General features: G+C 42.1%; 1 protein-coding gene across 1 annotated transcript in view; it reads right to left on the bottom strand.

Moving 5' to 3' along the window:
• LOC115784450 (collagen alpha-1(XI) chain-like) overlaps positions 1 to 25,102 on the bottom strand; it is a 42,783-nt gene that overhangs the window by 13,079 nt on the left and 4,602 nt on the right. The window contains exons 3-50 of the mRNA XM_030735670.1: positions 19,545 to 19,712; positions 19,360 to 19,451; positions 19,055 to 19,176; positions 18,502 to 18,664; positions 17,541 to 17,663; positions 16,537 to 16,656; positions 16,299 to 16,427; positions 16,155 to 16,202; positions 13,723 to 13,764; positions 13,475 to 13,537; positions 13,310 to 13,384; positions 12,706 to 12,789; positions 12,548 to 12,604; positions 11,637 to 11,690; positions 11,486 to 11,539; positions 11,324 to 11,377; positions 11,185 to 11,238; positions 11,048 to 11,101; positions 10,914 to 10,958; positions 10,610 to 10,663; positions 8,454 to 8,498; positions 8,322 to 8,375; positions 8,191 to 8,235; positions 8,061 to 8,114; positions 7,936 to 7,980; positions 7,796 to 7,849; positions 6,543 to 6,587; positions 6,241 to 6,402; positions 6,089 to 6,142; positions 5,956 to 6,009; positions 5,824 to 5,868; positions 4,913 to 4,966; positions 4,756 to 4,800; positions 4,625 to 4,678; positions 3,509 to 3,562; positions 3,363 to 3,416; positions 3,152 to 3,259; positions 2,971 to 3,060; positions 2,814 to 2,867; positions 1,735 to 1,842; positions 1,454 to 1,561; positions 1,309 to 1,362; positions 1,150 to 1,203; positions 677 to 784; positions 525 to 578; positions 390 to 443; positions 242 to 295; positions 88 to 141 (exon numbers count right to left, since the gene is read on the bottom strand). Of these exons, the coding sequence (XP_030591530.1) occupies positions 88 to 141; positions 242 to 295; positions 390 to 443; positions 525 to 578; positions 677 to 784; positions 1,150 to 1,203; positions 1,309 to 1,362; positions 1,454 to 1,561; positions 1,735 to 1,842; positions 2,814 to 2,867; positions 2,971 to 3,060; positions 3,152 to 3,259; positions 3,363 to 3,416; positions 3,509 to 3,562; positions 4,625 to 4,678; positions 4,756 to 4,800; positions 4,913 to 4,966; positions 5,824 to 5,868; positions 5,956 to 6,009; positions 6,089 to 6,142; positions 6,241 to 6,402; positions 6,543 to 6,587; positions 7,796 to 7,849; positions 7,936 to 7,980; positions 8,061 to 8,114; positions 8,191 to 8,235; positions 8,322 to 8,375; positions 8,454 to 8,498; positions 10,610 to 10,663; positions 10,914 to 10,958; positions 11,048 to 11,101; positions 11,185 to 11,238; positions 11,324 to 11,377; positions 11,486 to 11,539; positions 11,637 to 11,690; positions 12,548 to 12,604; positions 12,706 to 12,789; positions 13,310 to 13,384; positions 13,475 to 13,537; positions 13,723 to 13,764; positions 16,155 to 16,202; positions 16,299 to 16,427; positions 16,537 to 16,656; positions 17,541 to 17,663; positions 18,502 to 18,664; positions 19,055 to 19,176; positions 19,360 to 19,451; positions 19,545 to 19,712 (3,473 nt within the window). The remainder of the gene's footprint in view (positions 1 to 87; positions 142 to 241; positions 296 to 389; positions 444 to 524; positions 579 to 676; positions 785 to 1,149; positions 1,204 to 1,308; positions 1,363 to 1,453; positions 1,562 to 1,734; positions 1,843 to 2,813; positions 2,868 to 2,970; positions 3,061 to 3,151; positions 3,260 to 3,362; positions 3,417 to 3,508; positions 3,563 to 4,624; positions 4,679 to 4,755; positions 4,801 to 4,912; positions 4,967 to 5,823; positions 5,869 to 5,955; positions 6,010 to 6,088; positions 6,143 to 6,240; positions 6,403 to 6,542; positions 6,588 to 7,795; positions 7,850 to 7,935; positions 7,981 to 8,060; positions 8,115 to 8,190; positions 8,236 to 8,321; positions 8,376 to 8,453; positions 8,499 to 10,609; positions 10,664 to 10,913; positions 10,959 to 11,047; positions 11,102 to 11,184; positions 11,239 to 11,323; positions 11,378 to 11,485; positions 11,540 to 11,636; positions 11,691 to 12,547; positions 12,605 to 12,705; positions 12,790 to 13,309; positions 13,385 to 13,474; positions 13,538 to 13,722; positions 13,765 to 16,154; positions 16,203 to 16,298; positions 16,428 to 16,536; positions 16,657 to 17,540; positions 17,664 to 18,501; positions 18,665 to 19,054; positions 19,177 to 19,359; positions 19,452 to 19,544; positions 19,713 to 25,102) is intronic.

Here is a 25,102-nt window from a genome sequence, read left to right as displayed (position 1 = left end):
AAAAATAATATCAGAAACTGATTGTGCTTCTGAAGCCATCTTTGATCAAAGAACGCCTATGCCCTCCATAAAGGCAAACAAACTCACAGGCTTTCCTGAAACACCAACTGGTCCAGGGTCACCCGCCTCACCATCCTCACCCTAAGAGGGAAAGAATGAGGTGGAAGAATACAGGCGGAGATCATATCTGGAAACAGTGTAAATATCAAAAAGGATTTTTTGGAAATTTTTTTTTTTTTACCTTCTCCCCAACAATACCCGGCTGTCCGATCATCCCAGGACGACCAGGTGGCCCCTGTTCACCACGGAAACTGTTTAATTTCACATAAAACAGCATAAAACAAGCACATGACTAAATAAGGATCCATAAATTTGTCTGTGAGAGTTACCTGCCCCCCGATCGGTCCTTGAGGACCAGAAGATCCTTGCTGTCCAGGTGGACCCTAAATCATGTGAGGAGAAATAAATGAGTTTACTGATAATAGGGGTGGGTGGGGGTGATAACAGAGAGCTCATGAGCTCACCATCAGTCCCACATGTCCACTCTCGCCTTTTTCTCCCGGTAAGCCAGGCATGCCCTTGAGAAACACATACAGAATTCGATGATGACAGTGTAGAGTTCATTGTTTGTTTTATCTCCTCAACAGTCTGCACCTTTACAAAATACGAGTCTCACCTGTAATCCTACTGGTCCTGTAGAGCCCTTGAAGCCTCGAAGACCTTCATCTCCTTTGGGGCCATACATACCCTGTTGGCCTCGAGGGCCCGGCAAACCATCTAGACCCTGGTATGCAAGGGAGAGTGAGAACTGTCTTTAACTCCCTAACAGCAATGTAACTGCTGTTAAACCTTGCTGACTGGGAGAGACGAGACACTGAAGTATCAGTGCAAAGTAACACCTGGAAATAATTTATGAAGGTAATGATTTGATGGGTAAATTATTTATATGTTGGACTTTTGGTACCCCTACTCGTTGTAAAATACACTACAATTTCATCATGGAATACACATCACAGTAAATAATAAAAAACAAAAAGGAAAAGCTAGCCTCTCTCATTCTGAAGAAACAACATCCACAGTGTAATCTGACACATTTCAGTTTTCAGTACACTGAAGAAAGATAAAAAACAAAGTGAGAAGCAAACTCACTGGAAGTCCTGGCTGACCTATTGGCCCCTGAGGGCCAGTAGGACCTGGGGGCCCCTGTGAGGAGAGAGGTAAAGCCAAAGAGACAAACATTTATGTTTGTATTTGTTTGCGTTATTGAGTGCAGTCTATGTTGATGTACTTCTGTGGCTCCAGACTCACTCCTTCCCCTTTGTCTCCTTTGCTGCCCTTCTGCCCAGGTTTTCCCTGCTCTCCCTGTGGACCGACAAATACGGAGGACACAACTTATAACAGTATAAACACATACTCACTCTTCCTCTCTAGCTAACAGGTATATATGGTTTACCTTATCCCCATCATCTCCAGGAGGTCCTGCAGGGCCCATAGGTCCAGGCATCCCTACAAGTCCCTGATCCCCATCCTGACCTGCTGGTCCGATCGGACCTTTCTCTCCCTGGGACACAATTACATTTAATAAATGTTATTCAATACAAACCACATCAACAAAACAGTAAATAATACTCCAACCAAAGGCAGATTACTTTGATACTTTTTCTATCATCACTGAAAACAAATAAATGGGAAAACATAATAAAAGAACACAGAAGATGTCTTCAATGTAATTACAGGCTCCCCCTTTTCTCCCATTGGTCCAGGTCCACCAATTGATCCGGCCCTACCAGGCTGTCCAATGGCACCAGCTGGTCCTGGAGGGCCTCTCTCACCTGTTGGCCCCTAGAAACAGCAAGAACAGCATGTTGGCCCTTGAATGTTTGAAAAAAGACGATAAAGGCATCTGAAATAGTGTTTTATTAAGTCCTTTTAGGCATCTAGGTAATGTCTCAGGTACTTTTGAGTTAGTAGGAAGCCATGATTGTAGTTTTAAGTACATAAAAACTAAATGTATAGAATCCCCAGTCAAATACTGTTTAAAAAATGCTTTGGGCTTTTTCTTTTTACAGGTTTTACTTCAACTACATGGGAGATGCAGACTGTGCTCGCTAGAGCAACAACATGAATGACTTGATGTTTTCTAGTTTGGCTGTTTTCAAAGAAGTTGATTGGCTTTTCATAGGGATAGTAAAATATTTGTCATGCAGTCACCATTTCTCTCAGGACCACTTCAGTCAAGACCAGATTTTTCTATCCATCTGCAGCAAATTATGTTTAGCCGTATTTTCTGGGACTTCTGCCAAAAAGCAGGAGAGCAACAGCAAAAACCACCGACAGAACAGAGCAGGCACTGAGAGTGGACATTACTTGATTAAGTCAGAAATAGCGAGAAAGAGAGAAGCAAGGGTGAAGGGGGGGGGGGGGGGTGACAAAGTGGCTTGCACAGGCAGTAGATCTGCTGGGACTGCTGACTAAGCTTGACTCTGAGACCTGCCAGAACTAATGTGATTGCTCAGTTGTGGGCAGTTTGCAATTTTTCCATAGATTTGTATTTAAGATCCTTCATGTGGTTTATCTCCATTGTGTAATGTCTTTTTTTTTTTTTATTAAAGACACCATGAAATATGCTTTATAAAATGCCATGAAATGTGTCTGGGGTTTTTTTGTTATATTTTGTAGTGACTTTTTGCAATGGAAATCACCTGCTCACAGGCCAACAGAAATGGTTACAAGGTGTGAAATATTTCACTTTATAACTATCCTGCAGACAGAAAAATAGAAGGCATGCTGAAGTCTTTTATACTATAACTCACTATGGCACCTGGGGCTCCATGAGGTCCCGATCCTCCTTTCAGACCAGGAGGTCCCTGGGAATATTACACATCATTTTGAATTTATAGCTTATACTATTCCTAATCTTAAGAAATCAAGCACTAAATTCTAGTGTGTGTGTGTGCGTGTGTGTGTTACCATAACTCCTGGGGCTCCTCTACTCCCTCTGAACCCTTTCATTCCTGGGGGGCCATTTTTTCCAGGTGTCCCAGGTAAACCTGGGTCCCCCTGAGAAGAAAAACGAGCATAGTCAAACTGAAACACAAATGATGTTTCTATCATACAGTGTTTACACTGTGACCTGAAAATGTGGGCTGACCTTTCCACCTTCCTTTCCAGCAGTCCCAGGTAAACCATGCTCTCCAGGCACACCTGGTGCTCCTGGGTGACCTCGGTCCCCTGATGGGCCGGACTCTCCCGATTTTCCCTGAAACAAGTTACTGAGTGAATAACAAATAACAATAAATAATGAAAGCATTAAGTACAATAAGAAGAAGATATGAAGTAATGATACACATGGCTGTGCCTACCTGGGGCCCCACCACACCTGAGGGTCCCGGGGGTCCTGTCTTCCCTTGGAATCCCTGTAGCATAGAAAATATGGCTATAAAGCATGTTCTGGTGTGTGTTTGTGTGTGGGGAGGCAAAGACTTCTTCAACTGATGACCTCACTCACCGGCTCTCCTCTTTGACCTGGGTGACCTGGAAGCCCATCTTTACCAGCAGCACCCTACAAACAGACACTTGTTGAGGCCAAGGTGAGAAATGAAAAAGAGCTCAGGAAGTTAAATATGAGGCAGCAAAAATATATTTTACCCTCAACCTTTGAAACAATAGGTCATGGACCCGGTAATGTTTTAGATTTGCAGAAAACCAAATAAACTCATCTTTTAGCCAAGCTTTGGCACTTTTATACAAACTGCATCTTTGAGAGCTGACTTTCTATACTGGATTTAAACTTGGTTTCTTCCTAACCTGGCCTATTTTTTTCTCTCAAGAAGAAAAGGATTCACAATGAATCTGATGCATACAGTTCAAGTATGGCTTGTTTTGCTGCAGGAGGAAATGTCTCCTCTCTAAAAAGAGCATGGCAGCATGCCTTAGGTTTGCAAGGCTGCATGTGAATAAACCCCAAGACCTCTGGAACAATTGGATAAATGAGACCAAAGGGGAGCTGTTTGACTATAATGCACAGCATCACATTTGGAGAAAATCAAACACAGCATATCAGCACAAACACCTCATATCAAATGTCAACCACAGCGGTGGAGGGTGATTGATGATTTGGGATCTGTGCACACCCTTAAGTCATTGAGTCAATCATGAACTCCTCTGTATACCAAAATATTCTACAGTCAAATGTGAGGCCATCTGCCTGCCAGCCAAGGTTTGGCTGAAACAACATTGTCATTGTGCTTGACAATTATCCCAAACACAGCAGCAAATCTATAACAAAATGTCTGAAAAAGAAAAGCGTGAAGGTGTTACAATGGTCCAGTCAACATCCAGACTTCAATCTGACTGAAATGCTGTGACGGGACCTGTGTTTTTAGGAGAGCTGAGCATAAATGAATGACTGCAAACCTCAATGTACTGAAGCAATGTTGTAAAAAAACGATGGGGCTAAATTCCTCCACAACAATTTGAGGGCTGATAAAGTCATAGAGAAAATTATTACTTTAAATTATTGCTGCTAAAAGTGTACTTTTTCACAGGCCTGCAAACTTTCTTTTTCACATTACTGTGTGTGCAATTTTGTGAATGTGTCTGCATCTCGCTGTATTGCACTCACAACTGCTCCTTTAGGTCCAGGCTCTCCATTCATTCCTTGCAGCCCTTGAGGCCCCTAAAAAACAGAAACCAGCCTATAAACAGCAAAATCTATGGCTACGTCAAGATTGTAATCAGCAGTGTTTTTCTTACCCTTTCTCCAGGAGGTCCGGACGGGCCATCATGTCCTGATGCACCCTATAAAAACATAAGCCAGAAGAAGAACACAGGGGCGGTAGTGGATGAAAATATAAAAACACAGCTAATGGTGACTAGGTATTACTATTGGCCAACAATATGGTCAACTGACCTTTTCTCCTGATTTCCCAGTAGGCCCTCTTGCCCCCCTGGCACCTCGTGCACCCTGCCAAAGAAGAAACCCAAGTGTATATATTATATATATATATATATATATATATATATATATATATATATATATATATATATATATATATATATATATATATAGCTGCTTTCTGAAAACTCAGTGGTGTTTCAGCTGCTGTGATATCATGGATCACGGTAAGGTGCTTTCCTCGCCACGTCGTGCATGCCATAACTGATGGGGTGGCTGTAGCTCAGGAGGTAGAGCAGGTCACCTACTGATTGGAAGGTTGGAGTTGGAGTATGAATGTGTGTGAATGTTAGACAATAAACGCACTTAGCTTAGATACACATGGAAGTGCTTGTGTGAATGGATAAATGTAAACGTATTGTATAAGAGCTTTGAGTGCTCAGACAGAGTAGAAAAGCGCTATATAAGAACTAGTCCATTTATCATTTACAAATCTAAAGACCATCTTGCAGTGAGATCACAACAGCCACAATAGAAATACATTCTCAGACCACATCAATCCTCAGAAATATTACACTTATTTACCCCAGATAAAGATACCTGATCTTGGGGGTTACAAAAAAAAGAACAAAATTAATACAGCAAGTGGCAGGGACACTGTCCAACAACCTTGACCATCCTACTTCTGGTGCCAATTACTCACTTCTCCACCTTTATTTTGATCTCAGCTACAAACTTGTAAAGTGCGGTGACTGAATCTTGCAGTACAGTAACACAGTGTCACAATAACAAAAGTTTTCAATAGACATAAATTAACTCAAAACCACCTTTACGGTAATTCCTGAAATATTAGGTGTATTATATAGTTTATATATTTTGCTGTGACACTACACACACACACACACAGGCTTTGAGATGGCACTCACATTTGTACCCCTCTGGCCTGAACTTCCTGGTTGTCCTGCAGGGCCCTGCATAAGAGTACAAAGGCTGAATATTGAAGGCAAAAGTATAATTTTTCTGAAAAATATAATAATGATTTCAAACCCTCTACTCACTTTCTTCCCTTTCTCTCCTGGAGCTCCCACTGTACCAGGAAACCCATCAGATCCCTGCAGGGGAAGAAGACACACAGATGTGCTTTGTATCCATTACATCTTCTACATCTGGCTTATTTTCAGTCTATTTTACCTTTGGCCCCAGTCGCCCTGGATATCCTGGCAGTCCTGGAACTCCAAGTTTACCCTAAAAAGAGAGATAGTACAACTCCAAATACAAATTGTGTAATATGAGTTAAGATCGTTCACTGATGCTTTTACTGATCAGCATTAATTGCTCTGTACCTTCTCTCCAGGAATACCAATAAGGCCAGCCTCCCCCTGGGGACCCAGCTGGCCTTTCGGACCTTCAGGTCCATCTTCACCTCGCAACCCTGGAGCTCCATTGTCCCCAACATCCCCCTTTGCTCCCATCTCTCCCTTGGCCCCTGGAAAACCATCCTCTCCCTGCAGGCAGAACAAAGGGGAGGAGACAGGAAGACTTTAGCAGACACCATAAAACCACAGCTGGTTCTGGTAGAAATATTGTGTATTTTTCAAAATATCCTGAATGTGGACAGATTGTAACACTTTTCTGTCTTCTTTACCTTCTCTCCTTTGCTGCCCTTTAAACCTCTGAGCCCATCCGCTCCCTGTCAAACAGGAAGACAGACAACATCACTGGAAGTCAACAAGTAAACAGAAAACACATGATACAATATCACTGGCTGTTCCTCACTTTAGCATATGGTGCGATCAAATGTGAAATCATAATAAATTTTGAGCATGCTGACAATCCCTCATCAGTCACATTAAAACCTGATTCTTCTCACAACAAGTGAACAGTCAGTTTTCAAAGTTGGTGTGCTGGAAGCAAAACCCTGAGGAAGAGGTAAGGATCTATAGACAATCTGGGGTCAAACTGTGAAGGTGAGATCCCTGAGTCAGAGCATCTCTGTAGCACCAGCTCTCATGACATTTTTCCTGGTATGCACTCCTTAATACCTTCCAAATATGTTCCAGAAAGGGACAAATAGTGAACCAATGTCTGAGTCATGAGCACTCAAGGCATATTAATGCATACATAGTGCTACTGCATTATTAAAAAAACTGATACTGGCTCTGACAGAAAAGTGGCAGAACACTCACTCGGTGGATCACAGCTTCCCGATTATGAGCTGCATCGACACAGACTTTTCAGAGTGCCCATGCTGACCCCTTTCCACTGCTGAAAACATCTATAATGGGCACATGAGCATCAGAGCTTAACAGTGGAGCAGTGGGTTAAGGGCTGATCTGATGTGTCATGTTTTGATTTACATCACACACTCGCAATGTGTGTTGTTTACTTGGAGCAGAGATGGCAACAGGAAGCAATGTTCTGAAAATGGACAATGTTCTGTTGGGAAACCTCGATGTGGCGTTCACGTGCGTGTTACTTTGACACATACCAACTCCCTGAGCATTGGTACAGATCACGTACACCCCTTCATGGCAGATGTATTCCCTAATGACAGCAGCCTCTTTCAGCAGGATAATGCTCTCTGCCACATTGCTCATGAATAGACTGAGGAACATCCTGAACACTTCCTGGTCCTTTAAAATTCCTAAGATTTCAGTTCGATTGAGTGTCAATGAGATTTTTTTTCTAGAGCTAGATCTTTATATGTAACCATAGATAAGTTACCCTGGCACTGTTCTTATGTCAGATGATACTGATTTAAATGGTTAGGTCTATATAAGATGAAACCTACCACTTGGAAACCTCATTGTGCCTTTTAATATATTCAGAAATATACAAATAAATGGATTAAAATTAAGTTTCACCCTATATATCCCCAACCCGTGTTGCATTTTCTACCTTAACTCCTCGTTGCCCGGGGTATCCAACAGGCCCCTGGACTCCTGAAGGACCCTAAAAATGAGCATACCCACACATTCTAGTCAGTTGTAATAACTTAAAAAACAAGATAAATACTCAAACAATGACAATAGGCTTACCGGCAGTCCTTTTTCACCAGGAGTACCTTCTCTTCCAGGGTGACCCTGTAGCGTTGAAGTTTGAGGAGTTCATTATGTCATAAGCAAGCCCAAAAGTAAAGAAATACAAGCGTGCATTTACTTACTGGGGGCCCGTCATTTCCTGGCAAGCCTCGCATCCCCTTCTTCCCCTGAGGACCCTGTGAGACAAAGATGAGTCAATCAACCGTGACTCACTTTCCGTCTGAGGGAAGAATCCAATTGAAAGTCTCTTACTTTTTCTCCTGGCAGCCCTACTAACCCCTGAGGACCAGGAAAACCCTGGAGGAGAGACAGCGCATTAGCATGCCCTTAGATACATGTATGCAACAGAGTTACTTTTGGGAGTGTATGTTCTCTGCTTTTACAATGATTCCAGGGTTGCCTTGCTGCCCGGGTGCTCCTACTTCTCCCGGCGGTCCCTGTCACAGAAAAGACATGATGTCATGGTAACGCATCACATACACAGATCTGGTGTCTTCAGCTTTTATATTACTTACTATATTTCCCTTTGAACCCTGAGCCCCATCAATTCCTCGAATGCCCTGTGAGAAGAGAAAGGATGACAGTTAAAGAAGGGGACTAAATTTTTACCTAGATCCTCAAATCCACTTGTGGCCTCTAAAATAAAACATGATGTTTTTGTTTGGAATAATGGGACTGGCTACAGATTTCCACTGTTTTGCAGGCCAACAGTGAGCTGCTACTTCCTGCATAAGATACTGTCTTTGCATGAGGTGTGCTTTCTGCCAGTGGCTTTTTTCTGTCACATGAACTCTTTATTCCTAAAATAATTAATACTAAAGTAAAGAAAGAAGCAATACAGCTGCATTTTTTAATTTCTCCATGACTATTTTGACTGCAAGTTCTAAAATTATAAAAAGAGAAACCAGCTGTTCAGTTCAGATTTCAGCTTCTATTCATGGGATTTCCTGCATTAACTGTTTAGTAATTTTCAGACACTCAACATTAACTGGACAGACTGAAGTCTAGAACCCATGGACGTCACTAAATGTTGTTTCCTCCCTTGAGACGCTCCGCCAGGCCTTTACTGCAGCCGCTTTCAGTTGTTGCCTGTTTGTGGGTCTCTGTGTCTTCAGTTTTGTCTGCAGTAATTGAAAAGCATGCTCTGCTAGGCTGTAATGAGGTGACTGACTTAGCTGTTGAAAAATATCCAATTTCTTTGCCTTGAGAAACTCTTGGATTGTTGCTGTTTGCTTTGGCACATTATCCATGTGCACTGTGAAGTGCTTTGGCTGAATCTGAGCACATTTCACAATTCATCCCGCTACTTCTGTCAGCAGTCACATGATTAATAAACGCTAGTTTATTAATCACGTGACTGGCAGTGTCCCAGTTCCACTGGCAGCCATACCATAGCATTGCTTCCACCATGTTAGACAGATAATGAGCTGTTTCACTCTGGCTCCATATTTTTATCTTCTGCTACAAGCTAATCTTGGTTTCACCTGTCCAAAGAATTTACTTCAGAACTGCAGCTGCAATTTTTCTGGCCCCAGATGGTGTTCCTGTTTTTGAGTGTAACCAGCATTGTTGTAAATCCTCTGTGAAGTTGTTTTTTGTAGCCATGGAAATAATTCTGTGAGCTTCATTTGTCTTCTGTGGTCTTTCAGGCCTTTCGGTGTTGCAGAGCTGGCCAGTGCGTTCATTCTTTTCAAGGATGTACCAGATTGTTGGTTTGTTCAAGTTTTCGTTATCTCTCAGATAGGTTTATTTTGGTTTTTCATCCTACTTCAGTTCCAGTGAAGAGCTACCAAATACAAGTTGGGCAACACTTGGAACGAAGTCCAAATGATTTATCAGCTTAATTTGACGTGAAAAAAGGGAACAGGCCTCACCTGTCCATGAAACTGTTTGTCAGTCAATTGTCCAACTACATTTGGACTTCTGAAAATAGGGGACTTTCTGCCTTTCTCAGCACCTTTCTGTCTGAAGTCCTCCTCCTCACACCTGATTGTCATCCCATTGTTTGAAACATCTGACTCTAATTTCACCTTCCTGAGTACTTGCAATAATAGAAGTTCACATACATTTTCTCCTCACAGACACCTTATGCTGGATTAATACTTGCGTTAAAATCTGATGATGTTTCGTGTCGTATATTTGAATTAAAACAAAAAGTGTCCTTCAGCTGTAAGGAGGGTGTACACTGTTTTTTCTGGAGCTTGTTACATAAAACCCCAGGGACTGGAAACAATTTAAAAATGATCAACTGCACCGCTGGTTTAGGTATACCACCGCTCTGCTTGAGGCTTTTAAAGCATAATGAACCAACTTCAGTGAATAAATATGTGATTTGAACAAAGCAAAGAGCATTGTCAGATGCTGACAAGCCCAAACCTGTGCTGCTACGGCAAACATACTTTATGCAAAATGAAGCTGCTTCAGGCTAGCAAACAGTCATTTTTGGAGATAAGAATTACATAACACGATGTTAACAAATGGAGAAGTGGGTATTATCTGACAGTTACACCACAGCTGGATTCATGTTGCTGAGAGTTATTTCCACCACATTGGTAAACACACAGATGGCACAGGATGATAATCACTCTTATCTGATATTGTTTGCTGTTGTTAATGCGTGTGACAGTCTGTGTATAGCTCGTGCATTAAAAATGATAACATTCAAACTCACTTGCATGCCTGGGGGACCAGTCCGACCTCTGGGGCCCGTCAGACCTCTGGATCCCTGAAATGAACATCACAGTTACAAATAATGAGATTATGTAGCAAGCAATAGAGATTGTGCGCCCTTATACACCCACGTTTCTCAACAGCTGCCATTTAGCAATGTAAAGTCTCAGTCAGGCTAGAGAGAACCTAAGGGCCTCAAACGGTACTTTTAATTTGACACTAACTGATTTTCATATGTAAAATAAGCGGAGGGCCACTTTAGATAAGTGCTTCTTTCTTATGTGTGCGTTTGTGTAAACACTCACAGCATCACCTGGTTGTCCTCTCGGCCCAGGTGGCCCCTGAGAACCCTGTAAAAAAAGAGAAAAGAAAACATGAATCCCCATAAGGAGAAACACCTGCATATGAATGGATACCTACAACTGCCATGACCTCTCACCTTTTCTCCCAGTTCTCCTAGAGGACCTACAGGGCCTGGCTTACCTCTGTCGCCCTAAGAAATTACACGTACGGGAGTTGACAAGTGCTATCCAGAGTCATCTACTTAACGAGATCTTTTTCAGCCACATAACTTACTTTGTGTCCTTTATCTCCAGGAAGACCAGGTAAGCCATCAAATCCCCGATCCCCCTTAGGGAAAAATCAAAAAATGAGCAAGTTGAGGTCTCGTTTTACGGAGACAGAACAGTAAAGCTTAGCTGTGACTTCAGCTCACCTTTGCTCCAGTCTCCCCGATTTCCCCGCGAGCCCCATCGGCACCTGCTCGACCCTGAAAGATATACACGCACACAGACGCACACAGACGTGGTAGTAGATTCCTCGCAGGTGTATGTACCTAACAGTTTCATCAGGTAAAAACTGCAGTAAATATACATACCCGTTTCCCAGGTCGCCCACTTTGACCAAAGATACCTGGCTGTCCTGGAGGGCCCTGTAGGGAGAAAAAGTGAGCGTGATACGTTGCTGATGGTAAAGGGTGTGAAGAAACAGAGTCTAACTAGTTGTCCAGTGTGTTTAAACAAACTTACTGGTGGCCCCATCTCACCAGTGCTCCCCTTCAGCCCCAAGGGGCCAGGTGCACCCTGAGAAAAGAAAATAGTGATATTGACTTATTTATTTAACAGAAAGAATAAAATAAGTTACAAACTAAAATACATATTTAAAAAAAAGAAAAAGTAAACTATGAAAGGGTTGCAGCAATTTATTTTCAGCATGAACTGAGGATTGTGTTGTTCCAGTTACATATGTGACCACCCACCGTTTAAATCCACACATGCACATACTGTATACATCAAATATATATTTTTGCATGCTCATATACCGGGTTGCTCATGCAGGGGGAAATGTACAGCATATGTGTGGCCAAAGTGCTCATACTATAGATGCATCATATGCTACATATATTCTCATAAATACATTTAATATATAGTCAAAGGAAGTGCTACTGTAGGTGTGCCTGTATACATACAACCGTATCTGTGCAGGTCATTAATGGTTACATCAAAGACAGTACAAAAGATGCACGCAGATGTCCAGCAGAGGGCGACTCATCTGGTTGTAGAGACTTAGAGTTTTATAGTCTGTGGAAACAAATGGCCCCTGTCCCCACTCTCTGTGACCTCCAAAAATACTTTCCTTCCTGGGTTTTTGACTCTGTTACTAGTTGTAGATCATAGTGAAGAAAACATTAAGTTCATTTTGTAAACTGTGATCTTTTTTAGATTCAGAAGGGAGGAGTATCTAGGATATGCTTACTGGCCGGGGACTTGTCAATCATAAGTAGGCACACAAAAGGAGGTGCACACAAACTTTCTTAAATGACTTCCTATATCCTGCTCCTTTTTTAACTGCCAAGTACTCTGTGAGAAATAACTTTTAAACTGCTCCAGGCTACCAAAGTCTACATGATTAATGAGGGTTTCTGTCTAAAATCACTCACCAGTGGCCCAGGTCTTCCCCTGAGACCGAGTGGCCCTGGAGGTCCCTTCATAGCCAGCTGGGAGACAAAGAAGAAGCAGTATGGAAGAGTCAGCCAGAGTTTAATAACCTTCAGAGTTCTGAATAAACTGTGTGGTTAACATGCAACAGTTTGTATACCTTGGTCTGCTGCAGGATGGCCTGAGCTTGTGCCTCCTGTGCAGAAACTACAGAACCTGTTTTTGGATCACCACCTGAATGGAACTGAACGCATATGAAGACGCACACAGATGAGCACACATGAAGCTCGCAAGTCACACTAAATACTCCTCCCAGTGGCCGCTGCATTGCACTGCTGCTCAGGTCTGGCATAATATGGTGCAGATGAAAGGCAATTTGAAGCTGGAATAAATAAGATGTAAAATGCTTCCACGCAGGGGTCACTTAATAGTTTCATGATTAGGAAAACAAAGTGAAACCTTTGCAAGCAAAGTAATTATTATTTAAGGAGATCAGTGAAATAAATGATCATGCTCCATTACCTGATTTGACGCAGAAACTTGTATTTTGCTACAGACAAATACATGGGCTATGGAAGCTTTCAGAGACCAACAAATTGATCATTTCTGTAACTATCCCCAAACAGCCCATTCCTCAGTACTGACATTCAACCATTCCCATTAGCCCTAAGGCTTTGTTGAAGGTTAATGAGACCAAATAAATAGTGCAGCAACATTAATGCAGCTTGTAAGCCTCAGGGAACACTGTGCTATCTTTGTGTTACCGGTATAAGCATGATATTTCCTGGGGGACCCGGTATCCCGTCAACACCATTAAGGCCTGGTCGCCCCGGAGGACCCTAACGGGAGAGATATGAGAACATTTATGGAGAGTTGTCGATGTGTGGAGTACTCAGTCATTCGCTCAACATACAGAGGGCAGCTCTCACCAGCTCTCCGGGGTCTCCTCGAGGTCCCACTGGTCCTGTGACTCCAGGAGGCCCTGGCTCTCCCTGCACACACGCAGATAAAAACAGGCGGTCAGTTGAGAATGATCGAATCTATTTAACTCAAATAGCTAAAACTTTTTTTTTGCACATCCGCAGTTGTGTGTTGTGTTCTTTTTTTTTCTTTTAAGACTTGAATACTGAATAAAACTGTGTTTCATATCATATTTCATGCAGTAATCTTCACTAACCTCAGGTCCTGGAGGTCCATATGGTCCTGTAATCTGTGTTCCCTGAAAAATTTCACATTAAAGTTTTGACTTTTAAACCAATTGAATCAAAATTACTCTGTCACATAAATGTAATCATAGGACACTTCATATTTGAAGGTTAAGATCTTATACCTTTCAATTCAGGTATAATAATCAGGATTTTTGTACACCCTATACTTAATACCTGAGCAGATTTTAGGTTAGAACAGAAAATTAATAACGTGACATGCAACATGAAAAAAACAAGACCTCCCCTAACTTGCACTATATGGACAAACTTATTGGCCACACCTCTTAATCTCTGAATTCAAGTGTTTTCAGGCCCACTGTCACAGGTGTATAAAATCAAGCACTTGGCCATGCAGCCTGCCTTTACCCTTGTGAAAGAATGGGTTGCTCCAAAGAGCTCACTGAATTTGAGCACGGTGCTGTTATTGGATGCCACAAGTCAGTTTGTGAAAGTTCTTCCCTCCTGGATATTCACAGGCCAGCGGGAAGTGGTTTTATGGCAAAGAGGAAGCATTTAGTAACCACAGTAACTCAGCCATAAAATGGCAGACCACATAAAGTTACAGAGCGTGTTCGCCGTGTGCACAGAAGTCGCCAACGCTCTGCTGATGCAATAGCTGCAGAGTTCATAACCTCCTCTGGCATTAACATCAGCACAAAAACTGTGAGTCAGGAGCTTCGTGGCATGGGCAACCGTGGGCGAGCAGCTCCTGCAGGTGTAATGACGAACTTGACTTTTGCAACAGTCTTTATTCAGGTGTTGGTCGCTGCTCGCAGGACTGCAGCTGGTCCAGATCACTGCAGCTGAGCCAGTAACTGGTACACTCAAGTGAGACCACATATCCCCCATACTGGCTTCTTTACACTGACTACCAGTCAGTTTTAGATGTTATTTTAAGATTTTACTGTTTGGTTTTAAACCATTGTTTCATGATCTGTAGGTTTTGTTATGGGACTGTTTTGGAGTTTTGTGTTATTGATGTTATTGCGAGTCTTAAGTTCTCAGTTTTATCTGTTTGGTTTTGAACTCTCAGGCATTTTGAGTTTTCAGGTCTGGATGTATTTTGGTGCAGATTCGAACAGATCTGCTCCCTCAGCGTTTCTCCTCCTCCTATATCATCAGTTCCACTACGTTTAGCTCTTCCATGTGTCTGTATTCCCTGTTTCTCACTTCCTGTTTTATTTTAGTGTCTAATTTTGTTCCCCACCCATTTCCTTTGATTAATACACCTGCATTTTGTTACTTCCCTGTGTCAAATTCCCTCATTAACCCTTTGTGTGTATATAGTGCTACCTTCCCCTCAGTCTTTGTCTCAGCATCTGTTACATCTTCCAGTGTGTTTCCTGCTAGCTTTCCTTTTTTTTTTTTTCAAAAAATGTGGACTTTTTGATTTGTTGGATTTTTATCGGTCAAAATAAAGGCTTGTCTTTTTGTTCACTCACTCTGCCTGTTGTGTGTCTGCATTTGGGTCCTTATTTCACACTGCGTTGGCAACTTCTTAATCTCTCTGATCTTTAAACTTTGCACACTCTCTCTAGATCACTGAGGTCTGCTGAACAGATGCTCCTCACTGTCCTGAGGTCCTGATTAAAACAAAGAGGAGTCCAGGCCTTTGCAGTAGCTGCTCCTAAACTGTGGCACAAACTACCCTTTCACATCAGGTCCTCCCCAACATTAGACTATTTCAAAACCTGCTTCAAAACCCATTTTTACTCTTTGGCTTTTAAATCAGACTGAATTTATATGTGCTGTTTTACTTTCCTTTTTTTAAATCTACTTTACTTTATATATATATAATTTTACTCATTTAGCCGTACAGCACTTTGGTCAACAGCTGTTGTTTTTTAAATGTGCTTATAAAAAACTTGACTAATGTTGACTAATGAGAACTTGTGTCCATATGATGTAGAACTTGGATTAGATTTTCAACAGAAACCTAAAACCTACAATGTGCTACAGTCGCTAGCTTAGAAATGTAGTTCACTAACCTCAGAAAACACAACACAAATTTAAACACAAAGTCTTCATAGGAACAAAAACACAACAAGAAACCACAGTGGTGTAGTAGCTTATCCAGCTCATGAGCCATCACAATATGTGAAGTAAAGAAAGTTTTGTCATCACTGGTTGTCCGTATTACACAAACTGAGGAGGCTCGCCAACAGTCATATCCAACACAAATTTCCCTAAATCTGACCGATACTCTAGGATGGGTAGCAACTCTTGTGAAAATGCAAAATTTCTCGTTTTAAATCAGGAAATGTCTCGTCAGTGTCATCACTGGATAGGAAGTTCATCTGAGAATAACAACAAAGTATTCATGGACGTCAGTCAATCAGTTCTGAAAACCTTTTGAGAACCAGCGCTGGCTGAGGTGTGTTTTTTGTGTGGTTTCTCTTACCGCTCCCAAATACCCTGGCTCTCCTTTCTGTCCTTTCTCTGGTATATCCTGATTAGGAGAGGACAGACGTGAACAGCGTTACTGTTTTCTGTATGTTTCAATGTAAAAACGGATACAATCTTTGAGTCACAGTTTTGATGGTACCTGTGAATTAATAGAGAATTCCCGCTCTCTCTCTGCAGGTCCGTAGCGGTCTACGTATTCTTCCTCATATTCGTACTCGTTTATGTGCTGGTGATTTGTTGTGTTGTCGTAGTCTTCGTACTCTATGATCTGTCCAACAGACACGCGCAGAGACAAATGATGGACAGAAAAAGCAGCTGGAGTACAAACAGACACAACAACCTGAGCTCGTGACGCTGTTCTTCCTGCTCAGTCTCACCTCGTACTCGGTGACATTAGGACCTGCAGTCACCGTGGAAACATAGGTGTCATCATAGAGGTCGCGGAAGTCAAAGTCTTCGTATTCTTCGACCACATGTTTCTTTGGTACTCTCTCCACCTGAAGTGAGTATAACAGAATCTAAATATCTGATGAGATATCAAACACTCTGTCTGCCAGCCTGTCTGACTCTGTGTTATCTAAGAAAGGCGCAGCATACTCCATCAGTTTTACTTGGGTGTTTTACTGGTGCCCTAATTTCATGTGTTCTACTGGGTTCCTGGTTGCATTTCTAGTGGTGCTGCATTAAAAACAAACTGAACACAGTAAAACAGGATTCTTTCCGTGTGTTTTGAACTTGAAGCCAGATGGAAGAGGAAGAGGATTTGAAACTTTTCCCAGAAGTGTGGTCTGTTGGCAGACTGACCCTGGTGAAGCATACTGAACCACAAAAGCCATGTAATGAGCATCACAACGAGCACAGGAAGAAACAGAGAGAGAGATAAAGTATAAGAGGGTGAGAACTGGTAGTTTTTATGACTGTATTTCAAGATAAAAGGGACATAAACAGCCGCGTGATGCTTTTCAAAATGCAGCTAGTGATAAGACACAGTTTGTGTCTGGGAAAGAAGTGTTTATTAATATAATGGCATTGAAATAGCGTGTGCAAATGATTTTTCTCTCCACACAGTGAACATCTTCTCATAACTTTTAATTTATGATACCTAGAGGATTTCACAGGGGAAAAATATAGCCGGCATACTGTAATTAAACCATTCATCTCTTTTTGTCATATCTGGTTTCTAAAATGCCCATAAATACTGGTAAGTTTCCCTCCTGCTTGTAACCTTCGGGGGACTCCTTTCATTTTAAAATGACAGTGTGGATTTAAAGCACTCAGCACCTGAGATGCCTCACGGGGTGTGTCCTGTGTGGAATGAGCCTGTTAAACTCACCGCCCATTTCTTCACCTTCCCTCCGACTCGCTGTTAAGGCGGACTTACCTCTTCGGCCTCTGTTAGTATATTGTTGTAGGGCAAAGGAGCGTCACAGTCTGGGATGTAGTCCTGACAGTACGTCTCTGCTGCTCTGGGGTCGTCGATGATCAGCAGCTGTTGGATGTCTCCCTGTGTCCCAGAAACACACACAAAACAAAACTCAGAAAAGACTGTGACCCTACTGTAGCTGTCTGGAATGCACGTTAAGGATGTCATCGCTGATAATCACTGTGCAATGTCACTGCCCAGCCACGTGTCTGTAACATCTTCATCCTCTGCGTTCATTTGGACAGATCAAAGTGACTTAACGGGCTGTTTTTATTGCTGCTCTGCAATTAACCATCTCCAGAGCTTCAGTCTCTAGTGGAGCCAATACAGACATACACAAACTCTTTCTTCCTCTCTCTGCTTTACACATGTACACACATATTAACACGTGCCGAGTCCAAGCCAAACACGCCTGACAAAGCAAAGGTCACAGTTTACACCTGAGGTCCTTAAAAACGACTCCACGTAGACAAATGAGATTTTCTTCTTGTTCATGGCTTATTCATTTTTGCAATATCCACAATAAGCTCAGGGAACAAATACTAAATAAATACACCAATAAATTATAATATTAAGAAATTACAGAGCTCAGGGTCTTGGTTCAGGAACTGTGCTGCATCCATACAACCACCGGGGGGCGATGTAGGGAGAAAAGGATTGATTCTTTTCTCACTATTTGACTGACAAATCAAACAAGCAGCAACAAGCAGGGACTCCTCCACAAACACCACACACAAAGAACTTACTGTGGGTCCTCATCCTTATTTATTTTTTGCATGTTTTTGTAGTTTTTACCAAACCCAAATGAGTTTCTGCTTTTACTAAATATGGGCAGAAAAATGACATTACAGCTAGCAATGACCTTCACCTCCGCTCGCTCGACCTTTCGCCTGTAACCCACTCCGTGTCACTGATCTACCTCAAACACGTCTTCATCCAGGAGCCGTGTTCCAAACACGGTAACGCCCTCGGTGCTGATGTGGGGGTCGTGGCCTCTGAGCAGGTCAAGGGTGTTCAGCCTCTGACAGTCCAGGTAGAGAGTCACCGACTGCCCCTCCACACTGTAGGCGACTCTGTGCCAACTGGCAGCAAAGAGAGAAGAAGAAAGTTACTTTTTCCAAAGCTCCTTCTGGTTGAGCAGGTGTGTTATGTGCCTGTAAAAAAGGAGGAAGGTCTGAGCATGTTTTTACACCTAATCAGTAATAGTTTCATGTATGACGTTTTTACTAATATTAATATTCTCTCTTTTTTTTCTCATATTAATTCCACTGAATGCTTATTTAAGATCTCCAAAAATTCTACTCCTCTATTCATTGTTGCATTCTTCTGTCCTGGAACTAGAGATTTAAAAATACCCTCTTGCACATGCACAAAGCACATTTCTAGCAACTTTATTACTATTAAACAAACTAAGAAAGAAATTAGAACACAAAATTGCGATTGTGGCTGGCTGTGTATGCGTAGTTACCCACTTGCCATCAGCCAGGTTGACCTTCCTAAAGGTGGGGTAAAGGTCTGGAGGGGGCTGGCCTTCATGGTCCTCATACAGGAATACGGGAGACCGGCCAATCTCTATGCCCAGCTGCTGTGTGCCCTGAGAGATGCAGTGAAAAATAAAGCTGTTACATCTGACTTCTAAAAACAATTTAATATTAAAGGGAACCTATTGTGCTTTTTTTCCCTTAATTTTCTCATATTAGGCATGGTGGACACAGACAAAAAATACAGAATGTGGTAAATGACAGAGAGAGAAGCTCAACGTCCTCATGATGCGTACCTGCGAATCATACAGGGAGAGGAGAAAGACCTGTGAGCCTTTTAGAGCTCTGACTGTTGTCACTACTGAGAAATTCACAGGGAATGGTGAATCTGGGGGGAAAAAAGCACAAAAAAATGATCAAAAAATACATTTGTGGTTGTTTCTTCTGCCAAGCAAGCCTGCAGAGTGATATCAAAACTCACCGGGGAAAAACTGCATTGTGGGAGCACTCAGCTGAATCTTCTTATTGATTTTAAAGGAGAGGTCTGTCTCCTCTCTCCCCTCTCTGCTGGTGCACAGCCCTGCCTCTAATGACACACCCTCCATGTCCTCCGATAGCTCCAGGATCTTCAGGACATCAATGGGATTGGCTGCCAGAAGAAAAGAACGCTGAGTAGGTTTGATGATGGCCAGGAATTTTCAGCCTAGAAGACATCTAAATTACAGCCATTTCAGACTCAAAAGGGACACACTAGTGTTTCATTGTAATCACACACTGGCATGCGCAGTAGTGTGTTCTTCTGCCAGCAACAAGTGGCAGACATTTTTCATGATCAAATATCAAAGCTCTGCTTCTTGTTGGTGCAAAATATTGGAATTTTTTTGTGTAGCAGTTGTGGTGTTCATGCAGTTCAAGCCAAAAAATAAGTTTGAGAATTACTGGTTTATATTGGCAATTTATGCTCAAAAAAAATTAAAGAAACACTTTGAAAACACATCAGATCTCAATGGGGAAAAAAATCCCATTGGATATCCCTGCTGACATGGACTGTGTAATGTGACAGGATTGAAAGGATGCCACATTGTTTAATGGAAATGAAAATTGTCAGCCTTACAGAGGACTGGCTGATGGTATCCAGGGGAATCTTCTCCCAGATCTGGACCAGGGCATCACTGAGCTCCTGGACAGTCTGAGGTGCACCCTGGTGGTGTCAGATGGAGCAAAACATAATGTCCCAGAGGTGTTGTGCTGGATTCAGGTCAGTCGAGCGCGGCAGACTTTTAGCACATGTTTGGCGTTCCTTCTCTCATTAACCCCTCATCCTACTGAGCAGACAGCCAGTAACCAACCAGCTGAATTAAACACAAAGTATTTCCTTTGCAATGGTGCAAAGCCAGTTTCTGAAAACCTGATGTATAAACACTGTTCTGAGGGATGTTTCCTCTAAGATATATGGGTGATGTTGGCATAGTATATAAGCTACTTTGTAAGCAACCTAAATTTTTTGTTAGTCAGGCGATATGCACTCTAGCTCTCTGTCATCGTTAATCTCTCTCTTTTCACAGCCATATGTGTCGTAGAAACTTGGTGCACAGAACTGTGCGGTAATACCAGAGGGTAACAAAGAATGCATGTGTTTTGATAATGATGTATTGATAATGGTGTACACTGCCATGCAAAAAAAGAAACAGTCTAAGAAAGAGACAACCGGAATATGCCAGAGTTGAGGGTTAAGGAGAAACTCATAACATATGCACACACACACACACACACACACACACACACACACACACACACACACACACACACACACACACACACACACACACACACACACACACACACACATTCTTTTGCATGATGTGGACACAATGGGTGCAGAGCTCTGCGAGGACACTAAGCAGAGAAAGATGTGATATAAAAGGCGAGACTGGGGGGAAGTCAGCAGAGAAATGTGCAACATATTGGAAGTAGGGAGATAAGAGGGAAAATAGAAGAAATAATAAATGGTAGGGGAGAGGAGGGCATGCCTCTACTGGTGTGGCTCCTTTTCACACGTATTTCTAAGGCTTACGTAAACCCTCCATCTGCCACGCACCTTAACCCAACCACCCTCCCAGCACACACAGTCTCACACAGACACACACATAGGCATGTGCGTGCACACATGAGGTTGGCATAATGTCTGTGTCTGAGTGCCAGATGTATTTGTTGCCCTTTTTTTTTTGGTTTGTCCATCTGCTTTGTCTGCCAGGCTGCCTGCTCGCACTCTGTCAGCTTGTAATTCAGTCTTCCTGCTTGGCATCATATCATTTACAGATACAAGTCATGCTATTAAAGCTTGTCCCTTTACAGGCTGAGGAAATGACATCTAGATTATTTGTTCTGTGTTTTGTGCTCTGACTGCTTGCTGCAGCTTCAGAACTGCTGAGTTCATGCATTTAAAAAAGTCTGATTACGATATCACGTTCCTGGTATTTTGTTTTGTGCTGCCATTTTGTGTTGTTTAGTTTCCTTATTTCCCATGCCTTCTGTGCACCCCCCCCCCTCCCCCCTTATGTTAGTCCTCTAGTGTCTTCATGTTACAGTATCATATATTTTTTCATTTCTTCCTGTTTTATTCTGATGGTTTGTTTTCTCATGTGTCTTGGTTTTACTTCCTGTTTCGGTTTCCCTCTTGTGTGATTGTCTGTTCTGCCCTCATTGTTTTCACCTGTTGCTGATTACCTTCACCTGTGTCTTATTCCCCCTCCTCCCACCTGTGTATCAATGATCCTATTTCAGACCATCTGTCGTGTTTGTCGGTTTTGTTCATCTTTTTTGACTTTGACTCATCAATGAGAGCATTGGCCATTGGCAATTGGCCTAATAAAGAGTGCGTCTTTGTTATTTCATTCCTTCTGTTCTGTTTTCAGGTCCTCCCTACAACAAAGCTTTGACATACATTGCTTACGTTAAAAGGTTCAGTTTTTGGGGTTGAGGCTTGGTTGAGGTTATTTTCCAAACTAAGGTAAGCTGGAACTGTGATCCTGTACTGGTCTGCTGAAGTGGAGAAAAGCTGAACCTAAAGGCGAAGCTCTTTATTTACTGATCAATCTGCATTTCTCAGCTTGTTTGGAAACTCCTCGGTTCCCCCCAGAAGAGTTGCAGATGCCAAAGAAAGGGCGCTCCGAACAGCTCTGCTCACACTGTTGCCCTCGTGACCAAGATAAATGTTAGAAAATGGATGAACAGATGCATCTAAACTATAAACTAATAAACCATGCACATGTTAGACATGTTACAAAATCCCTACAACTGTATTCTGAGTAAACCTGGCAGGAGTGTCAAACCCAGAGCCAGACATACTGTATGAATGTTACTGCCATGCTTTAATTATAAAAAAGTAAGTATTTCTCACGTTGCACAAAAAGCCCTCCAACTGTAAACAAAAAGCTGCATAGCCACTGTCCCATATACCCAAGCAGGATAATGCATCCTGATAACAGTTCTAACTGTAGGCAACTCCACAGCCAGTTCATAAAAATCTGTTTTCCAAGTTCCACTATGACAGCTGGTGGTTGTATGTTAATGAAACCAAATAAATCCTGATGCAAAAGCCAAGTAATAAATATTTAATTGTGTTCTTGCATACATTTCTACATGTCTAATATTGCTTTTTTATTACTCAGCCATGAAATTGGATTCAAATTTTTCAAATTAACTTCACAGTTTGTAGCAGCCATTTCCTCTGCTATGATGAAACTTGACCTTACAGCTCCATCACTTTGAGATTTAACTCGAAGAAACTTTGCTGTTAGAAGAGTTCCACTTTTCAGTGCCTCTGTTCCTCGCTCCATGGCTGTGTAGCTCTGCTGCTGTGCGGTTGATGGTACAAATGATCCTTGAAAACAGTGATTGCCTTGTGGCAAATTAATACACAGGCCTCTGATCACACTTTGTAAAAAATTCCTTAGTCCTCAATTCTCGTGAAAGTGTCCACGTTCAGCACCAACCTCCCTTTTTTGTGCCATTCTGTGATAACTAGCTTGTTAGCTTGCAGCTAACAGGGCGTGCAATACCGTACAACACTTCATTGGCAGGTGGGCAAATTGCAAAGGGCCAGATTTGGCCGCAGCCTCTGAGTTTGACTCATGTGCTCAAAAGGTTTGCACAACAACATGTAGGGGTTTTCTTATTCTGCTCCAATGTTAGCTGTTAGCATGCTTTACCTACAGTTATAAACTGTTTGCAAGGTAACTCTTGTTACGCACACATGCTAGAATGATAGTTAGACTTTGGGATGACACTGACACCTATAAGCAGGCAGAGCAGTCATACATCAGCAGCACTGACACCTGAATGCAGCAAAGGACAAGACAAGACATGGAGACTTTGTTTTTGCGCTATATGCCCTTAAAGACATCAGCTAATGTTTCCATATGCTCTTGATGCGTGAGTATGTATGAGTTCAAAGCAACATCTGCACAATGCGGGCTCAAACAGACACACACACACACACACACCCACACACACACACACACACACACAGACACAGACAAACAGACACACTGTGCATATAGTGTGCTGGACATACAAAAGGGGGTGTTCTGCTCTCCATCGGTTTCTGCTGTTATCCTGAGGCACTAAACTGTGGTGTGAGGGGCACCGTGATCAACATGCACATACATGCAAAGTATGTCAAATGGAGACCGCAACATAAAGCCAGAAGATTTAGTCTGAACAGGAAGACCGAAAGAGCAGAATGATCTTTACTATACAAAACATTCACTTGACCTACACCTAACTAATCATGTGGTTCAGAAAACCAGAGGGAAGTTGAAAATCTTTCGAAACAACCGAGAAATGAAAATTTGTGGCTATTAATCATACTCATATTAAGGATCCTGGTGTTGGTTGGTTGTAGTCACTTAACTTTACTTAACTTTATCCAGCTCCTCAAAAAAATGATAGCAATATCAAAATGTACATGCTTTGTACAGATTTGGGATTACTATTTGTAAAAAAAAAAAAAAAAATATGATAGAATGGGATTAGAGTCACCACCTATGATGACTCAGAGCTCAAAGAATTAAGCACATCACACTATACTCTACCCTAGCCAACTTTCTTCTGATTGACTGCCCCTCACAAACAGAAGGTTTGACCAGCAGGTGGGTGGAGCTTCTGTGCACACAGCCAGATCTGTGCCTGAGATGAACACGTTAAGGATATCCACTGTTACTGACATCATACAGAGCCAAAAGTAGAAACAACGGTCTGAAACTGAGTGTTTAGAGCATCCACTAGACCCTTATAGTAAACATGGCTAAATCATGCTTGTATCATTATATTTGACAGAAAATTAGGAAAGGCATAAGGTTCTCCCACTTAACATTTCCTTTTTTTACCATCATTCTTTTGAGAAACACAACTACAAGGAGTCAGGTCATAGTGACTGTGGTTAGTCATATTGGAGTCCCGACATGACTTAATAAAAACATTGTTTATCAGAAACAAGCAGTAAGAGGAAACCCTCACCCTTACGCTATGCTCTGCTGTTGTACTAATGTTTTGTCCCACCCCAATTCTCCTTGATACCGATTCATTTAACTCCAGATCTGATACTATAGTGCACTATTTTGAAATTTAAAGCCTATATATCACTCATAGTGGAAATACTGAATTCTGTGGTTCATGGACAGTCGGTTGGATGGACAATGCAATACAAGTTAGACACACGCAAGTGGAGCAGTAAAGCCAATACAGATGCAAACATGCAAACAACACACCAGCAACTAAATTGGCAACATGTTGGAGAGACTATGGATTCTCTGGGGACCAGATGTGTGAGTGAAGACTGGCAACTTCTTTTTTGTGTATGTGTGACTGGCTGTGTGTGTGTTTGTAATTAGTGTATCATTATCTCAGTAATAGCAAAGAATGCAATAACATGCACTTTGCAGAAACAAGAACTAAGGTTCAATCTCCTGCACTGCACCAAAACACACACACACAGACACATAAAAAGAGGGCACGCCAAGGTTCAAATCCCCCACA

The sequence above is a fragment of the Archocentrus centrarchus genome, chromosome 1 (genome assembly GCF_007364275.1).
Source record: "Archocentrus centrarchus isolate MPI-CPG fArcCen1 chromosome 1, fArcCen1, whole genome shotgun sequence".
Taxonomy (NCBI): Eukaryota; Metazoa; Chordata; class Actinopteri; order Cichliformes; family Cichlidae; genus Archocentrus; species Archocentrus centrarchus.
Note: the sequence above shows the minus strand (reverse complement) of the source record. Positions and strands in the feature narration are given on the sequence as shown.